The sequence below is a fragment of the Scyliorhinus canicula genome, chromosome 16, assembly GCF_902713615.1.
Source record: "Scyliorhinus canicula chromosome 16, sScyCan1.1, whole genome shotgun sequence".
In the NCBI taxonomy this organism is placed as follows: Eukaryota; Metazoa; Chordata; class Chondrichthyes; order Carcharhiniformes; family Scyliorhinidae; genus Scyliorhinus; species Scyliorhinus canicula.
The window spans coordinates 28441563-28460931 of NC_052161.1; the positions used below are offsets into that span (position 1 = coordinate 28441563).

Consider the following 19369-nt stretch of genomic DNA (forward strand, 5'->3'; position numbering starts at 1 on the left):
CTGCCCCCCGCGCCGAGTGTGATTGCGGCACGGAGGCTGAGAGAATCCCGGCTGGGAATTTGAGTATAAACACATTTCTGGGTTTTGTGACCTTCTGCCACCTGTTCATTCAGGTCACTGCTTGTTTCTATAAATCAGCCACTGTTGGCACGGCCTGTAGAAAATTGGCTACTTAAATATGCAGGTCGCTTTCTCATTGCCTGACAGTTCGTTTTATTTTCTTTCATCATATTGTTTTATCTGCATTTTCTTTGGTACATTCACGTCTGTTGTCATTAAGCCCTTTTTATCATCGGATGTTTATTCCCAACTGCCCCACAAACTTCCTTGGCTTCAGCTGTTGTCCTTTGCAATTAGCAGAAGGGGCAGCAGAGAATACTTTGGAGATTTCTAATGGTGCTTCCCGACTTGGAAAAGGAAAAGCACTTCTTGAAGAAACAAGAAAAGGCAGGCGAGAGTGTTTGTCACTGATTATTGTTATGGGCGTGGGGTAATTTAGAATGCCCTAATTTCCCCTCTCACTACTTTTCCACAAGCAGAAAGGTGTTTTGATTTTGATTTCCCTCTTTATAAGCAGAGGTATATTTCCCAACTGTGGTTTGATCCAATTTATATTAATAACCCCACAGAAACTCCAGGTAGGGTGAACTCAACAGGGTTGGTTTATTTGAGCGCACTCAAACATGAGAGGAGGGTTGCAATGTGGCTCCCTTTCCGCTCATATAATAAAAGCGGGATGGAGAAAGATTGATTTACAGGGCAAAGACCACAGAGTAAGAATTATTGTTTCACATGAGTACAGAGTCTAGAATCAAAGTTCAATGGTGTACTCCTTCACAGAGGTTGGCAGGCTCAAATTGGATGCTGGGTAATTCACTTTCTCAGCAGAGTCGACTTCCATGATGAGATAGGCACACAGAGATAATTTAGTCCTGTACGCGATGGTACGGAAGTTCAGGAGTTTCAGTGGAAACAGGGTGAATGGGGCCAAGTCATTCAAACTTGGACAGAGTCCCTTTTCTGTGCTGCTATTTGGTAAATGGAAGGTGGCAGACTGGTTTACAGCACAGCAAGACAGTGCTACTGGCCCCCCAGCTTGAGGGCTCCTGTTACATGACTCCCACCATTTCACTTTAGCTGCAAAAATGTTCTGGGTTCCTGAGATTGTTAATGTCCCAAGCATTAAGAATTTTTTTTATTATTAGTATATTTATTAAGATTTTACATTTTAAAGAATAGCGCAACAAAGTTACAAAGTAAAACATCGCCATGAGCAAGGAGGAGAAAACGGTTTAACATAAATGAGTACAGCACGGAAAAGGAGAATGGCATTATAACTGGCTCAGTACAATCATTGGACAAAATTAAACACTCACATGGTCTCACCAAAGTCTGTGGGAGGGGCAGGATCAAGTCATAAAGACATGGTAAAATGGTCCACACCCTCCCATGCCACACAAGTCCACCTCCATCACAAAAGATCACGATAAGTTCCCCGTGGCATGATTGGGTGCTCACCCACACACAACTCCCTTGAACGCCACATGGGATTCCAACAGTGCAGAAGGAGCCCATCAGATCTGCACCGGCCAACCGAAAGAGCACCCCATAACCCCACCTAACCTTTGGTCACTAAGGGGCAAATTACCATTGCCAATCCACCTAAACTTTCGGACTGTGGGAGGAAACCGGAGCACCGGGAGCAAACCCACGCAGACACAAGGAGAACATGCAGACTCCACACAGACAGTGATCCCAGCTGGGAATTGAACCTGGGACCCTGGAGCTGTGAAGCAACAGTGCTGACCACTGTGCTACCGTGCAACCCATAATTGTTCCCATTAGAGGTATAAATTATTTGTGTAATTTCCCCAGAACAAAGAGTGATTGAAAAGAAGTGACAAACATGGGAAGATCTTAAAATGTCTCTAACTTTTCAGATCAAAGGACATGTTAATTAGTTGAAACTGCTTTCTGCGATATTCCCGATGTTGCCATGGTTATAAGTTTGCAAGGAGGTACCTTTCTTTGGGTAGATCTGTATGATTTCTCAAAGAAAACAGGCATCTCACATCAGGGGCTGTAACATCAAGGGAAGGCAGAGAGAAAAATCTGTCTGCAGTTGCAATTGGCGCCTGGAAGCAGCTTTGAGCAGCAGAGAGAGAAAAGCCTTCCTGGAGCTGCAGCAAGAAGGAAATGAAGCTCATGCTTCAGCTGGCAGTCCACAATTCTGAGGTGCTTAAGGTGAATTGAAGGGTGGCCTGGCTGGATGCTAGTGGAAGGATCGCAAGAAATCTTATAACCCTTCGTAGAATAGAAGGAACATTAGGAGAATCAAAGTGAATTGCTGAAAGTTGTGGCTCACCTTGGATTGGTTCCTGGAGAAGTGAGGGAACCTCAAAATCCTGTAAAGTATCAGGGAACTTAGGTGGAAATAAAGTGAGACCGGGGAGGGTCCTGTTGAGACTTCTGGGGCGCAATTCTCCCCTACCCAGCAGGGCGGGGGGGGGTCCCGGCGTAGCGGAGTGGCACCGACCACTCCGGCGTCGGGCCTCCCCAAAGGTTCGGAATTTTCCGCACCTTTAGGGGCTAGGCCCGCGCCGGAGTGGCTCCGGCTATGCCGACTGGCGCCAACGGCCATTGGCACTACGCTGGCCGGCGTGAGTCCGCGCATGCGCCGGAGCGTCAGCGGCCGCTGACGTCGCCACCGGCGCATGTGCGGTAGGGGGGTCTCTTCCACCTCCGCAATGGTGGAGGCCATGGCGGCGGCTGAAGAAAAAGAGTGCCCCCACAGCACTGGCCCGCCCGCTGGTCGGTGGGCCCCGATCACGGACCAGGCCACCGTGGGGGCACCCCCCGGGGTCCGATCACCCCGTGCCCCCCCCAGGACCCCGGGGGCCTGCTCGCGCCGCCAATCCCACTGGCACAGAGGTGGTTTAAACCACGTCGGCGGGATTGGCCTGTCAGCGGCGGGACTTCGGCCCATCGCGGGCTGGAGAATCGCTGCGGGGGGCCCGCCGATCGGCGGAGCGTGATTCCCGCTCCCGCCGATTCCCGGGTGGCGGAGAATTCCGGCCACTGCGGGGGTGGGATTTACGCCGGCCCCGGGCGATTCCCCGACCCTGCGGGGATCGGAGAATTCCGCCCCTGGGCTGCAAGAACAAATGTTTGCAGAATATAATAAGTTAGTCGTATTTGCTTTGTTTATCTCCTGCACATTAACCTTTTTGGTTCAAAATGTGAAACCTTGTGGCACAATTCTTTCAGTTAGTAACTGATGTGGTGTTCTTTATGTTGCTTATTTTAAGATGGGTGGCGTAGTGTTCACAAAGACCACACAATAGCTTTTAACTTAAACAAAGCTATGATTTTATTTACACCACTAAACTGGGATTCAACACTTAGCCCTTAAGAATACACAATTGATCAATAAAATCCATCTACACTCATCTACTGCTAATCTCACTACTGGTATGAACTATAATCTAACCTTACTCACATTACCTACTCTTATGGCCTTCACCAGCTATCTCCTGCATACACTTCTCCCCTAAGGTCACTGCCTTATATAGTTGTATATTATTACCCAAGGAAGGAGCAGTGCTCCGAAAGCTCGTGTTTGAAACAAACCTGTTGGACTTTAACCTGGTGTTGTAAGACTTCTTACTGTGCTCACCCCAGTCCAACGCCGGCATCTCCACATCATTATATAGTTGTATCTGCAGCCCCCTCTAGTGGCTACTCTCAACACTACATTAACCCTTGCAATGCTGATAGTTATAATACCAAACTGGAAGTTTGAATTTCATTTTTAAAGGTAATAGTCTCCAACCAATGCATTCCAGATCACACAACTCACTGAAAAAAGAAAATGGTTCCTTGTGTCAGCTCTAGTTCTTAAAACAGCTACTCCTTGTCCACTGTATCAAAAAGCTCAACATTTTGAGCACCTCTTCAAATCTCCTCACTTGCTCCTGGAATCTGTTTGTCTGCATCACGTTCCCTTCGCTTCTTTTTTTTGTCCAGTGCTTCCTTCAACCCTTGGTAAAGTTAATAAATATTTAAATTTATTAAATATTTTCAACTTCCATGAAGGCTGGAACACTATTTCCCCCTCTATGCAGCTAAAAAGCATTAAGTGGGGACACACCTTTTAGGCTAGTAGTTTGAGGATATAAAAGTTTGTCTCTGATGAGAACATGTCCAAGAGAATGAAAGATGAACTGAGAGAAAAAAATAGTAGGAAATAGTAATTTCAGAGGCACACAATTTGAGGACAATAAGAGACATCCTGGGCGGGATTCTCTCAGCCCATGCCAGGCCGGAGAATCGTTGAGCCGGGCGGAAATCGCGTGACGCCGGTCCGCCAATTCTCCGGAGAGCGGAGAATCGGTGCCATTGGCGCCGGCGCGGCGCCAGTCGGGGGCAATTCTACATGGCCCCCCCCCCCCCCCCCAGGCGATTCTCCGTCTGGGATGGGCTGAGCGGCCGCAAAAAAAAATCCGAGTCCCGCCAGCAGCGCCCACGTGTGGTCTTACCCGGCAGGACCTCGGCGTGCATCCATCCGATGTGGCCGGGTGGGAGGGAGGGGCGTCCTACCCCGGGGGGGGGGGGGGGGGGGGCTCCGCTATGGCCTGGCCCGCGATTGGGGCCTACCGATCGGCGGGCAGGCCTCTTGGGCTGGGGGCCTCTTTTGCTCCGCGCCGGCCCCTGTAGCCCTACACCATGTTGCGTCAGGGCCAGTGCAGAGAAGGGAGCCACCGTGCATGCGTGCAACCGCGCAACCGCGCCAGTCGCACTGGTGATGGTCGCAGTGCGCAAGCACAGACCTGCGGCGCCCATTTGACGCCGGCATCGGCAGCTGGAGTGGCGTGGGTCACTCTGGTGTGCTGGCCTCCTATAGGGCTCGGAATCGTTGCTCCTGAGGGCCTGTTGATGCCGTTGTGAAACGCGACGGCGTTTACAACGGCGTCAACACTTAGCCTCAGGAATTAGAGCACCCGCCTCCTGTCCCACCGGCAGGACAGATCCAGCAGAGGTGCCGTCACAGTGATATAGAGTTAGGAGGGAATTTCCCTGCGAGTTTTCAACATCAGCTCCAGACCATATAAAGTCTCACGGCATTGGGTCAAACAAAGGCAAGGGAACATACTGCTGATTACCACGTACTGCTTCCATCTTGAGGCTTGTGCTTAAATGCACAATGAGTCCATAAACCAAAATAATAAAATGACATAAAAGAATAGGGAACAAATGAAATAAACATGAAGGACTCTTACATGGTGGATAACTGACTGGAGGAGGAGGCTCCACAAATGTCCCCATTCTCAATGATGGGGGAGCCCTGCATATCAGTACAAAAAAAATAAGGCTGAAGCACTTGAAATATTCTTCAGCCAGGAGTGTCAATTGGACGATTCATCTTGACCCCCTCCGGAGGTCACCAGCATTACAGATACCAGTCGTCAGCCAATTTAATTCATTCCATGTGATGTCAAGAAATGGCTGAAGGCACTGAAGACTGTGAAGGCTCTGGGCCCTGACAAGAGTACAGTAGACCTGTGCTCAGAACATGCCGCATCCCTAATCAAGTTGTTCCAGTACAGCTACAACACTGGCATTTACTTAGCAAAGTGGAAAATGACCAGGTATGTTCTGTACACAAAAGTCAAGACAAATCCAACCCAACCAATTACTGACCCATCAGTCTAGTCTTGATGAGTAAAATGTTGGAAGGGTTCATCAACAGTGCTATCTAGCGGTAATTGCTTAGCAATAATTTCCTCACTTACATTCAGTTTGGGTTCCGCCAGGGTCACTCAGCCCTTGACCTCATTCGAGCCTTGGTTCAAACATGGAAAAAAGAGCTGAACATCAGAGGTGAGGTGACAGTTATTGCCCTTGACATCAAGGCAGCATTTGATCGAGTATAGCATCAAAGAGCCCGAGCAAAACTGGAGTCAATGGGAATTAGAGGGGAAACTCTCCACTGGTTGGATTCATACCTGGCACAAAGGATGATGGTTGTGGTTGCTGGAGGTCAATCATCTCAGTTCCAGGACATCACTTCAAGTGTTCCTCAGGTATAGATCCTACGTCCGACCATCTTCAGCTGCTTTATCGATAACCTTCCTTTCATCATAAGATCAGAAGTGGCGATGTTCGCTGATGACTGCAAAGTGTTTGGCACCATTTGGGGCTCTTCAGATACTTAAACAGTCCATGTCCAAATGTAGAAAGACCTGGACAATATCTGGGCTTAGGCTGACAAGTGGCAAGTAACATTCGCACGACAATAGTGTCAGGCAAAGACCATCTCCAACAAGAGAGAATCTAACCATTGCCCCTTGACATCCAGTGGCATTATCATCTCTGAATCCCCCACTATCAACATCCTGGAGTTACAATGGACCAAAAACTGAGCTGAACTATTAACCCACCTCCTAACTCCCCAAAGCCTGTCCACCATCTACAAGGCACAAGTTAGGAATCTGATAGAATACTCTCGACTTGCCTGGGCTAAGTGCGGCTCCAACAACATTTCAAGACGTTTGACACCATCCAGGATAAAGCAGCCTGGTTGATTGGCATCACGTCCACAAAGTTTCACTTCCTCCACCACCGATGCACAGTGGCAGCAGTGTGTACCATCGACAAGATCTCTGCAGGAACTCACCAAGACTCCTCAGACAGCACCTTCCAAACCCATGGCCTCTACCATCTAGAAGAACAAGGACAGCAGATACATGGGAACACCACCACCTGGAGGTTCCCCCCCCCAAGTCACTCACCACCCTGACTTGGAAACATACCGTCGGTACTTCACTGTCGCTGGGTTAAAATCCTGGAACACCCTCTCTAACAGCACTGTGGGTGTACTTATACCACAGGGACTGCAGCGGTTCAAGAAGGCAGCTCACCACCACGTTCTCAAGTGCAACTGAGGATGGGCCATAAATGCTGGCCAAGGCAGTGATGCCTACATTCCTTGAATTAATTTTTTAAAACGGTTGATACTGCTGCAAGAAGTGTCTATGACCGGTTAAGCTCACTCGGCTAAATTGCTGGCTTTTAAAGCAGACCAAGCAGGCCAGCAGCACGGTTCGATTCCCGTAGCAGCCTCCCCGGACAGGCGCCGGAAAGTGGCGACTAGGGGCTTTTCACAGTAACTTCATTGAAGCCTACTCGTGACAATAAGCGATTTTCATTTCATTTTCATTTCATTAAGTCTCATCAAACTGAATCGTACTTAAGAGTTACAATGGTAGGAACAGCCAGAGCTCCAGAAACTATAAACAGAACTAACTGCTTGTGGTACCCAGGTGCAGCTTCTGGAACTTGTTTGATTCTAACTGAAACCTTTCACTTAAATCAGATTCATCACACGAGAGCCAGGAAATCAAGAGTTCTGCTAATTAATGAAAGAACCAAGGCACTTGAGGATTATCACAATCACCTGGTGCATTAGATATAATTCCTACCTGAGGTACTGGCCACATCAATTTAAACCCTCAACAATTGGAAGATAACAAGAAAGCAACCAAATTTAATCGCCAAGAGCTAGACGTGTGTTGTTGCTGCGAGCGAATGTGTGATGGCTGCAATACCGACTCCTTTACTTGTCTGCTCCTTTTTCTACTTGCTTCCTCCTGGCAACTGCTCTGGGGTTTCGAAACTTTTCTTGGGACTTCAAGTTCCCCGAAACGTCTCATTCCCCTTCAGCGCAATGAGACTGGGATCCGCCATGCAGCTGGCCATTGAGACGATAAATTCGGACCCTTTTTTCATGCTAAACTGCAGACTGGATTTTGTGTATGCTGACAGCGACTGTGACCCCAAGGTGTCCATAAACGCATTCATCAGCCAGGTGCAGAAGTACAATATTTCAGCGCTCTTTGGGCCAGCCTGTTCTGAGGCAGCAGAGGTAAGAGACACGTGCAGAGGATCTCCCATCTGTTGTTCGGTATTTTGTATATCATCAGGGGCCTCACGGTAGCATGGTGGTTAGCATCAATGCTTCACAGCTCCAGGGTCCCAGGTTCGATTCCCGGCTGGGTCACTGTCTGTGTGGAGTCTGCACGTCCTCCCCGTGTGCGCGTGGGTTTCCTCCGGGTGCTCCGGTTTCCTTCCACAGTCCAAAGATGTGCGGGTTAGGTGGATTGGCCATGCTAAATTGCCCATAGTGTAAGGTTAATGGGGGGATTGTTGGGATACGGGTTACGTGGGTTTAAGTGGGGTGATCATTGTTCGGCACAACATCGAGGGCCGAAGGGCCTGTTCTGTGCTGTACTGTTCTATGTTCTATGTTTATCAACTGCACAATGTACATAACTGAAATGATTGTTCCAGGAGAAAACATGTAGAGAAACAAATGCAATATCTGGGATTTAAGGGGCAAAATTATCTAACTGAACGAGCAATCTTTAACATTTAGATCAAATTATATTAACATCTTGAATCTCTAATTCAGAGATTCGATTGTCAATTTTCCTGAATTCTGGGGATCTCGGGTTGCTCTGAGTTGGTTTTAAGTAAATGGACAATTTGAAATATCATTTTTGTCTGTTATATGAAAATGAATCCAAAGGAGCAATAATTAACGTGCTATTATTAATTGCCTGAAAGTATCACAGTAATTTCATTGCAGTGTTAATGTAAGTCTACTTGTGGCACTAATAACGATTATTAATATTATTATATGAAAGTACCAGCAAATGTGGAAAAATCTATTTAAAGAGAAAGTTTCCTTACACAGAAAGGGAGCCATGTAGATGAACACTGAATGAAAGGATATTATGAAGCCTAAGGAATAAAAATAATTTTAGAAGACAACGAAAAGGATGGAAGCTGAGTTGCGATGAGGGATGAAGAAAATAGAAACCAAAGAGCAAAGGCTAAAAGAAAAACAACATTGAAAATAATAACAGAACTGAATAGGGGGGGAGGAGTTAAATACAAGTGGAAGGAGACTGAAAGAAAAACAGTGTAAAATTCAACAATTAGTTCCAGGAACCTTGGATCATAGGAGCAGGTGTAGACCATTTCATCCCTCGAGCCTTCTCCGCCATTTAACTAGATCACGGCTGATCTTCTACATCAATGCCATCATCCTGCACTAACCACGAATCCCTCAATGCCATTGGTGTCTAGAAATGTATCGATCTGGGCTTTGAACATACTCAATGACTGATCCTCCACAATCCTCTGAGATAGAGAGTTTGAAAGATTCTTTCACTAAACTGTAGCTGTAAAGGGTGCTGGTGAGGCCACACCTGGAGTACTGTGTACAGTTTTGGTCTCCTTGGGCGAAATTCTCCGACCCCCAGCAGGGTCGGAGAATCGCCTGGGGCCGCCGAAAATCCGGCCCCTGTCGTGGCAGAGATTCTCCGCCACCCGGGAAGTGGCGGCGGCGGAATCTCGCCACTCCGATCGGCGAGGCCCCTGCGGTGATTCTCTGACCCGGATGGGCTGAAGTCCCGCCGCTGGGAGGCCTCTCCCGCCGCCGAGGTTTGAACCACCTCTGTAACGGTGGGATCAGCGGCGCGAGCGGGACCCCGGGTCCTGGTGGGGGCGGGGGGGGACGATCGGACCCCGGGGGGTGCCCCCACGGTGGCCTGGCCCGCGATCGGAGCCCCCCGCTCAGACTCGAGCCAGTGCCCTGGCTGCACTATTTCTCTTCCGCGGCCGCCACGGCCTCCGCCATGGCGGAAGCGGAAGAGAAACCCACATCGCGCAGGCGCCGGTGGTGATGTCACCGCCGAAAGCCTTTCGGCCAGCCCCGCTGCCAGGTGCGCCGGTTTTTTGTGCCAGTCTTCTGGTGCCAACCGCTCTGGCGCGGGGCTGGCCCCCAAAGGTGGGGAGAATTCCCCACCTTTGGGGAGGCTTGACCCCTGAGTGGTTGGCGCCACTCCCCTACGCTGGGACCCTCCATCATGCCGGGTAGGGGAGAATCCAGCCCCTTACTTGAGAAAGGATGTACTGGCACTGGCAGGGGTGCAGAGGAGATTCACTGGGCGTGATTCTCTGCAAATGCGGAGAGTCGTGAAGGCTGCCGTGAAACTGGCCATGTTTCACGGCAGCCTCCGCGCCCCCTCCCCGGGACCCGATTCTGCTCCCCGGTTGGGGCTAGTAGCGGGGCCCCGTGAACCTCGGCATCGCAGGCTTAGCGAAATTCACTAAGCCCGTGCGCCAAGGTTAACGGCGGCTGACACAAACGATGACGTCAGCCGCGCATGCGCGGATTGGACGGCTCCAATCCGCGCATGCGCGGATGACGTCATCACACATATGCGTGAAACCTGCGCATGCGCGGGCCGTTATGCCCCTCAGCCGCCCCACGGACTGATCCAGCGGGGCCGCGGAGGAACAAAGAGTGCATGGGGTTCGGACCCACTGCCCGCGATCGGGGCCCATGCCACCCTTGGCACGGCCATGGTGCGGCCGTGCCAACGGTGGCATGGTTCTCCAGAACGGCACTTTGCGGCCGTTTTCACGAACTGTGAGAACAGGTGTGTTGGAGTTCGTGAAAACGGCCGTAAAGGCCTGGGAAATCAGCCCATCGGCTAGGGGAGAATCGCTGTTTGCTGTAAAAAACGGCGAGCAGCGATTCGTGTCGTGGGGCGCCTGTGGGGGGGGGGGGGGAGAATAGCGGGAGTTCGGGAAAAATGTCGGGAAGGCCCTCCTGCTATTCTCTGACCCGTCGTGGGGGGCGGAGAATCGCGCCCACTAAGTTTATTCCGGAGTTGAGGATTGGCTGAGTAGATTGGTACTATACTCATTGAAATTTAGAAGAATGGGGGGGGGGGGGGGGGGGGGGGGGGGGATCTTATAGAAACATATAAAATTATGAAGGGAATAGTTAAGATAGAAGTTGGTTGGTCGTTTCCACTGGCGGGTGAAAGCAGAACTAGGGGGCATAGCCTCAAAATAAAGGGGAACAGATTTAGGACTGAGTTGAGGAGGAACTTCTTCACCCAAAGGGTTGTAAATCTATGGAATTCCCTGTCCAGTGAAACAGTTGAGGCTACCTCATTGGATGTTTTTAATGCAAAGTTAGATCGATTTTTGAACAGTAAAGGGATTAAGGGTTATGGTGAGTGGGCGGGTAAGTGGAGCTGAGTCCACAAAAAGATCAGCCATGATCTTTTTGAATGGCGGAGCAGGCTCGAGGGGCCAGCTGGCCTACTCCTGCTCCTAGTTCTTATGTTCTAATTGATATCTACCGTGCAGTGACTATTCTTGGGCCATGCTGTTTAGATTACAGGTCTTCTCGCCTCTCAATGGAACATCCCCATCTTTGGGTTTGTGGACCAAACACCGATGTTAGATAATTTCCTTGTGTATGACACTTACATGAAACTGCTGCCTCCACCTCAGAGGATGGCCGACGTCCTTACCAAAACATTGCAATTCTTTGGCTGGAAATACATTGCTCTTATTGGAGGTACTGCCCGCAATTCTACATGGGATAAAATTGACGAGCTCTGGGAAATGATGGTAAAAACGTTGGAAACAAACTTCATCATTACAGCCCGAGCCAAATATGACACAGGCAACTCTGTCCTTCATCAGGAAAATCTCAAGCAAGTTGCCACAGTAGCTCGAAGTAAGTGTCACGACATGTTTGCACAATCAGATTATTGGGGAGGGAGGGGGGGTGGAATGTTTCTGAGAAGGGAATGCAGGCTTGGGTGCACACAGGGAGCTAAAAGCAACATTGGGTCAGGATCCAACATTCACCCTGCTCTCGTTTGGGTTTCCCCCGGGATGGGATTAAAGGTGAGCAGGAATCCCATTCTAGCCATCAAGTAAGTAATTAAGGTACCGCCAAAACCAATTACGAGTTGTTTTTAACCTCAATTCTTGATTTCCCGGCAAGGGCACCTGGTTTCCTGAACTGTCAGCAACTAACTAGCGTCACCAACGCGAAGCGGGAAGTGTTTCTTTACTGAAACCGACAGGCTGGGAAGTATTTGTTTAGTAAGCCTGAAGAGCTCTAGCCATGGCTGGGTGGGAGCTTGGATGTTCACAGCACTTCTTTTCAGGGAGTGGTTTCAGTGTTTGACAGGCGAATGCCAATTTCCTGGAGGTCACTTCAATGGTCTTACACTTCACTCACCTGCAGCCCTGTGAGATCACAGACATTAAAAGGACCTGGCAAATTTACTTTCGGAACCCTCGCTTTCATTCTTTTTAAGGGTGTGCTGCTAGTTACCACATTCCACTCCACAGACAACCATCTGTACTGTCATCCGTTGAAACACTGCATCCTACGTTAACTTAGTCATAGCTGAAGCTGAATGCATAGGTTTAAAGGTCAGTGCCTTTTCCCTGTTTGGGTTTATTCGTTCAAGGGATGTGGGCGTCGATGGCTGGGCCAGCATTTATTGCATATCCCTGAGGGCAATTAAGAGTATGCTGTGGATCTGGAGTCACATGTAGGCCAGACCAGGTAAGGATAACTGATTTCCCTCCCTGAAGGACATTAGAATCAACAGTTCCTCGAACCAAATAGCACTGATATCATTAAGGGACATTGTTTAATAAGTAATACATTTTTTTTAAAAACAGCATAAATACTTAGAGAATATCGAACAAATGTTCAAGGTGACTATCGTTTTAGTATTTAATTTTATAATATTTCTCAATTTCATTCTGAATTTGTATTTTATAAATTGATTAAGTGAAATAGTCTTGGTTGTTTTCGATATTCTGTTGATGTTTTAGTCTTGTTTGTTATAGGGATGCATAGGTAAAGGGCTTCTACAGTCCATTGTGGATGATATCATTAAGGTTTTAAGGAACAGAATTGGAACAGACCAGCAGCATACAAATATAGGACTCAGAGTACACCATCCAGCCAGTGTTCAGCAATTCTATTAGATTATGGCTGACTTGAGTCCAGACTCTCATGGCCCATATTTTCTTCACATCTCCGAATATCGTTATCTAACAGAACTCTTTTGATCTCCATCTTGAACATTTGTTTGACTCTGTATCCATATCTTTTTTTGGGAAGGAACGAGTCCGAGATTTCCATGGGATCTTTTACATCCACTCAAATAGATAGATAGGACCTTGATTTAACATTTCATCCAAAATATAGTACAATGCTCCCTCAGTACTGCACTGGAGTATCAGGCTTGATTTGGTTCAAGATCTGAACCCAAAACCATACAATACCAAGGCAAGTATGCTACTGACTCAGCAACAGGTAGCATTTAGATTCATAGTATGATACTAATGATCAAACCATTTGCATTTGAACGGCTTGCCTCCAGTAGAACTGGGCACAGAATAATGTAACAGGAATGTGTTAAGTGGCGATTGCTAATATTGCACAGAGTAATAGCTTTGTTTAAATAGCTTGCATTGTTGAGATAAAGCAGTTGATGATACAGGAAAATGTGAGGTACGCTGGTTTATATTGTCTAAGCAATTAAGAAAAGCAAGATAGGACCAGACCATGTTAAGGTGTATCAAATTACAGCGAAATGGTGAGAACTGCAGAGTCAATGCTGAGAACTCCTAAAGCTACTTCCTCCCGACTGTATAACCACTGTGTCACCATCTTGGTGGGCCTGTCCTTCTGGTAGGACAGGGAATACCTAGGGATGGGGATGGTGGTTTCTGGGACATTTGTTGATTGGTATGATTCTGTGAGTATAACTATGTCAGGCTGTTGCTTGACCAATCCATGGGACAGCTTTCACAATTGTGGCACAAGCCTTAGAAGTTAGCACAGAGGAATTTGGAGGGTGAGCAGTGCTGGGTATATCATTGTTTCTGGTGCTGCTGTAATGTTGGGTGGTCCATCCTGTTTACTTCCTCTTCAAATTTTCTGCTGTGGTTTGGTACAACTGACTGGTTTGCTAGGCCATTTCAGAGGGCTGTTAAGATTCAACCTCATTGCTGGGGGTCTAGAGTAACACATAAATCAGATGTAAGGATACCGATCTCTTTGGGCAGCACGATAGCACAAGTGGATAGCACTGTGGCTTCACAGCGCCAGGGTCCCAGGTTCGATTCCCCGCTGGGTCACTGTCTGTGCGGAGTCTGCACGTTCTCCCCGTGTCTGCGTGGGTTTCCTCTGGGTGCTCTGGTTTCCTCCCACAGCCCAAAGACGTGCAGGTTAAGTGGATTGGCCATGATAAATTGCCCTCAGTGACCAAAAAGGTAAGGGGTGGTTATTGGGATACAGGGATAGGGTGGAAGTGAGGGCTTAAGTGGGTCTGTGCAGACGTGATGGGCCAAATGACCTCCTGTATTTTCTATGTTTCCCTAAAGGTCCTTGACGAACCAGATGGGTTTTCACAACAAGTAATGATCGTTTCATGGTCACCATGATTGAGACTAAATTCAGTTTCAGTTTTATTAATTATCTGAATTTATGAACTAATTGCATTTAAGTTCCACCAGCTGGGTTTTGAACCTGGGACCCCAGAGCATTCGTCTCTGGATAACTACTCCAGTGACTTAATTTGAGGAATAATTTCACCTTTTCTTTTCACCTTCTTGCTAATTCAACACCACCACATAATAATTCAATTATTATGTTGCATTAGGAATTGTCCAAAAATAAATTGTTAGAGATATTTACACCCACATTGAGCGTGCAAACAAAGACAAACGTTTTCACACAGTTAGCAGTAAAACTGATGTAATCATATGATATCTCCTTCCTTCAGTTTTCAATCAGTAACACAGCTGCATTTTTATTTTTCCAGTTGTTATTTTAATTTGTGCTCCTAAGGTGGCAAGATCTATAATGTTGGAAGCTCAGCAGCTTGGAATGACAAGCGGGAAATATGTGTTTTTTATACTACATTTGTTTGAGGTCACTGGCGAGATGGTGAGTATGTTTTTAGAAGAAGCTTTTGACAATTAATATATTGGCAAGAAGGTGAATATTGTTTGGCAAGAACCATTACTTATAGTGTAAAGTCCTGGAAAACATCAGTGCTTTTGCAGGAATGAAAGCACAGAATCAAGTAATTCTAGAACTCCCACCCAATGAATTGATATATACTCAACATATGAGTGTATAAATGTTGATAGAGTTCCGATTTTCTGTAGGCTTAACAAGCTGCATCCAATAATGCACACAGGGTAACATTTTGAAGCTCATCTGGAGAGAGAAACAGAGTTTACTTTTCAAGTCCATATGACTTCAGAGCTGATTAGGGGTAGAAATGGAAAGTAGTGGTGAAGAGAGAGAGAGAGGGGTGGAGCAGGTGGAGCAAAATCAATGATCAGGTATAGGTGGGATCTCAGGAGAGATTTGACAAAGACGCCATAATCACAAGAAAAAGGGACTGGTAATGATAATGTTAAAGACTAAGGCATAAAGTGGCACAAAGGTCAGGTAGCAAAATGGGTTGGTGCCAGAACAGACTGGCCTAGTGAGGGGAGGGTGTTGGGAAAAGGTAATTATCAAAATAGAGGACATAGTTCATGGTCGGAAGTTGTTGAACTCACCGTTAAGTCTCGAAGGCTGTAAAGTGCCTAATCAGAAGGTGAGGTGCTGTTGCTTCAGTTTGCATTGGGCTTCACTGGAACATTGCTGCAGACCAAAGACAGGAATGTGGGCATGATAATAATAATAATAACCTTTTATAGTCACAAGTAAGAAGTTACTATGAAAAGCCCCTGGTTGCCACATTCCGGCACCTGTTCGGGTAAGCTGGTACGGGAATTGAACCCACGCTGCTAGCTTTGTTCTGCATCACAAACCAGCTGTCTAGCCCACTGAGCTAAACCAGCCCGGTCAAGATGGTGAATTGAAATGTCAAACGACAGGGAGGTTGGGGGTCACGCTTGCAAACCGAGCGAAGGTGTTCTGCAAAGCCGTCAGCCAACCTGCGTTTAGTCTCCCCGCAATGCATTGGGAGCAATGATTGCAATAGACTGAACTGAAAGAAATATAAATGAAACGTTGCTTCACCTGATGAATCAGTACGCCTTCAGCTCCATTTCTGGTGTCTAACAATATTCATTACAAGCCCACTGACTCTCACCCACCACTCAGCCATACCTGCTTACGCTCTGCTTCCTGGAAGGACTCAATCCCATTCTCCCAGTTTCTCTGCCTCCGTTGCATCTGTATCAATTATGGTACCATCCAAAATGCTACTTCTGGCATGTATTTTTTTTCCCCTGAACTGAGGTCCCCCTCCATCTGTGGTTGACATGGCAAGTGACCTGGGATCGGGCTCGAACCGAGCCCTCAGCGCCAGGAGGCAGCAGTGCTAACCACTGTGCCACCGTGCCCTCTGTTCTTCATTTTAATCATTTTTTTTCCTGTGCAAGCAATCAGAGGAAGATGAAACACGGAAAAGTACAAAAGACAGAAAGGGAAATAAGGAAAATGATAGGCAGAGAAATCAAGGCTCAGAATCAAACAAGGGCACAGTGAAAAATAACAGGTATTGGACAAGGAATGGTAAAGCCTTCTGGCTTTGTGTCTGAATGCACAGAGCATTTGCAATATAGTGGATGAATTAATCATGCAAATAGGTGTAAATGGGTATGATATAGTCGGGATTACGGAGACATGGCTGCAGGTGACCAGGGATGGGAATTGAACCAGGGGTATTCAGTGTTTAAGAAGGACAGACAAAAAGGAAAAGGCAGTGAAATTGCATTGCTGGTTAAAGAAGAAATTAATGCAACAGTGAGGAAAGATATGAGTTCCAACAATGTGGAATCTGTATGGGTCGAGCTCAGAAACACCATGGGGCACAAAACATTAGTTGGAGTTGCATATAGACCTCCAAACTGCAGCAGTGATGTTGGGAATGGCATTGAACAGTAAATTAGAGACGCATAAGATAAAGGACATTAGTAATTATGGATGACTTTAATGTGCATATAGATTGGGAAAATCAAATTGATGTAACAATACCAGAAAGGAGGAATTCTTGGAGTTTATACAGGATGGTTTTCTGGGCCAATATATTGAGGAACCAACTAGGGAATAGGTCATCCTAACTGGGTAATGTGTAACGAGAAAGGAATCATTGGCAATCTAATTGTGCAAGGCCCCTTGGGGATCAGCGACCATAATATGATAGAGTTCTCCATCAGGATGGAGAGTAACATAATTGATTCTGAGACTAGGGTCCTGAATCTAAATAAAGGAAACTATGCTAATATGAGTTGGCTATGATGGATTGGGAAACATTACTTTAAGATGATGGTGGATAGGCAATGGCAAATATTCAAAGAGCGCATGGGTGAACTGCAACAATTGTTCATTCCTGTCTGACACAAAAATAAAACAGGAAAGGTGGCCAAACCATGGCAGACAAGGGAAATTAGAGATCGTATTAGATCAAAAGAAGAGGCAAAAAAACCCCAGCAGATCTGAGGTTTCGGAGCAGTTTAGATCAGCAAAGGAGAACAAAGGAATTGATCAAGAAGGGTAAAATTGAGTACGAGAGTAAGCTTGCGGGGAACATAAAAACTGACTGTAGAAGCTTCTATATGTATGTGAAGAAGAAAGTTTGGTGAAGACAAATGTAGGCCCCTTAGTCAGAAACAGGGGGATTTATAATGGGGAACAAAGAAATGGCTGACCAACTAAATATCTACTTTCATTCTGTCCTCACAAAGGCGGTCACCAATAACATACCAAAAATGTTGGGGAACACAGGGTTTAGTGAGTGGGAGGAGCTGAAGGAAATCAGTATTAGTCAGGAAATGGTGTTGGGGAAATTAATGGTATTGAAGGCCAATACATCCCCAGGGCCTGATAATCTACATCCCAGAGTCCATAAGGAAATGGTCATGGAAATAGTGGATGCATTGGTGGTCATCTTCCAAAATTCTATAGATTCAAAGAACCTCAAAGTTCCTATAGATTGGAGGGTAGCTAAAGTAACCCCACAATTTAAAAAGTGAGGTAGAGAGCAAACAGGGAATTATAGATCAGTCAGCCCGACGTTGGTATTGGAAAAAATGCTAGATTCCATTAGAAAAGATTTAATAGCAGAGCACTTGGAAAACTATGGCAACATCGGCCGGAACCACATGGATCTATGAAAGGGAAATCATGTTTGACAAATCTACTGGAATTCTTTGAGGGTGTAACTTGTAGAGCTGATGAGGGAGAGTCAGTGGATGTGGTTTATTTGGACATTCAAGAGCCTTTCGGATAAGTTCCACATAAGAAAAATTAAAGTGCATGGGATTGGGGGTCATGTATTGAGAAGGATAGAAAACTGATTGGCAGACAGGAAACAAAGAGTAGGAATAAATAGGTTTTGTCCCAAGTGGAAAGTAGTGACTCGTGGGGTACCACAGGGATCAGTGTTGGGACCCCAATTATTCACAACGATATAGATGAAGGAACTAAATGTAATGTCTTAAAATTTGCAGATCACACAAAGTTGGGTGGGAGGGTGAGCTGTGAGGAAGATGCAGAAATGCTTCCGTGTGATTTGGACAGGCTGAGTGAGTGGGCAAATGCATGGCAGATGCAGTATATCGTGGATAAATGTGAAGTTATCCACTTTAGTTGCAAAAACAGGAAGGCAGATTTTTATCTGTGTGGCTATAGATTAAGAGAGGGGAACTGCAATGAGAACTGGGTGTCCTTGTACACCAGTCACTGAAAGTAAGCTTGCAATAAAGAAGGCAAATGGTATGTTGGCCTTCATAGTAAGAGGGTTCGAGTACAAGATCAGGAATGTCTTTCTGCAATTAATCAGAGCCTTGGTGAGACCACACCTGGAATATTGTGAGCAATTTTGATCTTATCTGAGAAAAAATGTTCTTGCTGTAGAGAGAGTGCAGCGAAGATTTACCAGACTGATTCCTGGGATGGCAAGCCTGATGTATGAGGAAGGATTGAGTCGATTGGGATTATATTCTCTAGGGGCGGCACGATGGGTTTGATCTCAGCCCCGGGTCACTGCCCGTGTGGAGTTTGCACATTCTCCCCTTGTCTGTGTGAGTTTCATCCCACAACCCAAAGATATGCAGGATAGATGGATTAGCCATGCTAAACTTTCCCCTTAATTGGGAAAGCAATGAATTGGTCACTCTAAATTTTTTTTAAATGATTATATTTGCTAAGGTTCAGAAGAATGAGGGGTGTTCTCAGAGAAACCTATAAAATTCCAACACGACTTGACAGGGCAGGTGCAGCAAGGATGTTCCTTATGGCAGGGAGCCCAGAACCAGAGGACACAGTCTAAGAATATCTGGCATGGAAATAGCTATTCCATTGTTTGAAATGAAACTTGAAAAAGGTGTATAATATTCATCTGGTCCAATATTGACTATTTCACATTAGTGCCCAGTATCAAACCTATTTCCCAGTGACTACATAACATAACTGCCTCATGACTGCTCCTTGGCTAGTAAA

At 46.5% G+C, this 19369-nt stretch overlaps 1 protein-coding gene across 1 annotated transcript in view; it reads left to right on the plus strand.

The window, feature by feature from the left end:
- Positions 1-7711: 7711 nt before the first annotated feature.
- Positions 7712-19369, plus strand: part of gucy2g (guanylate cyclase 2g) — a 116640-nt gene continuing 104982 nt past the window's right edge. Inside the window, exons 1-3 of the mRNA XM_038773202.1 lie at positions 7712-7924; positions 11257-11605; positions 14727-14836. Coding sequence (XP_038629130.1) covers positions 7727-7924; positions 11257-11605; positions 14727-14836 — 657 coding nt within the window. The 5' untranslated portion in view covers positions 7712-7726. The remainder of the gene's footprint in view (positions 7925-11256; positions 11606-14726; positions 14837-19369) is intronic.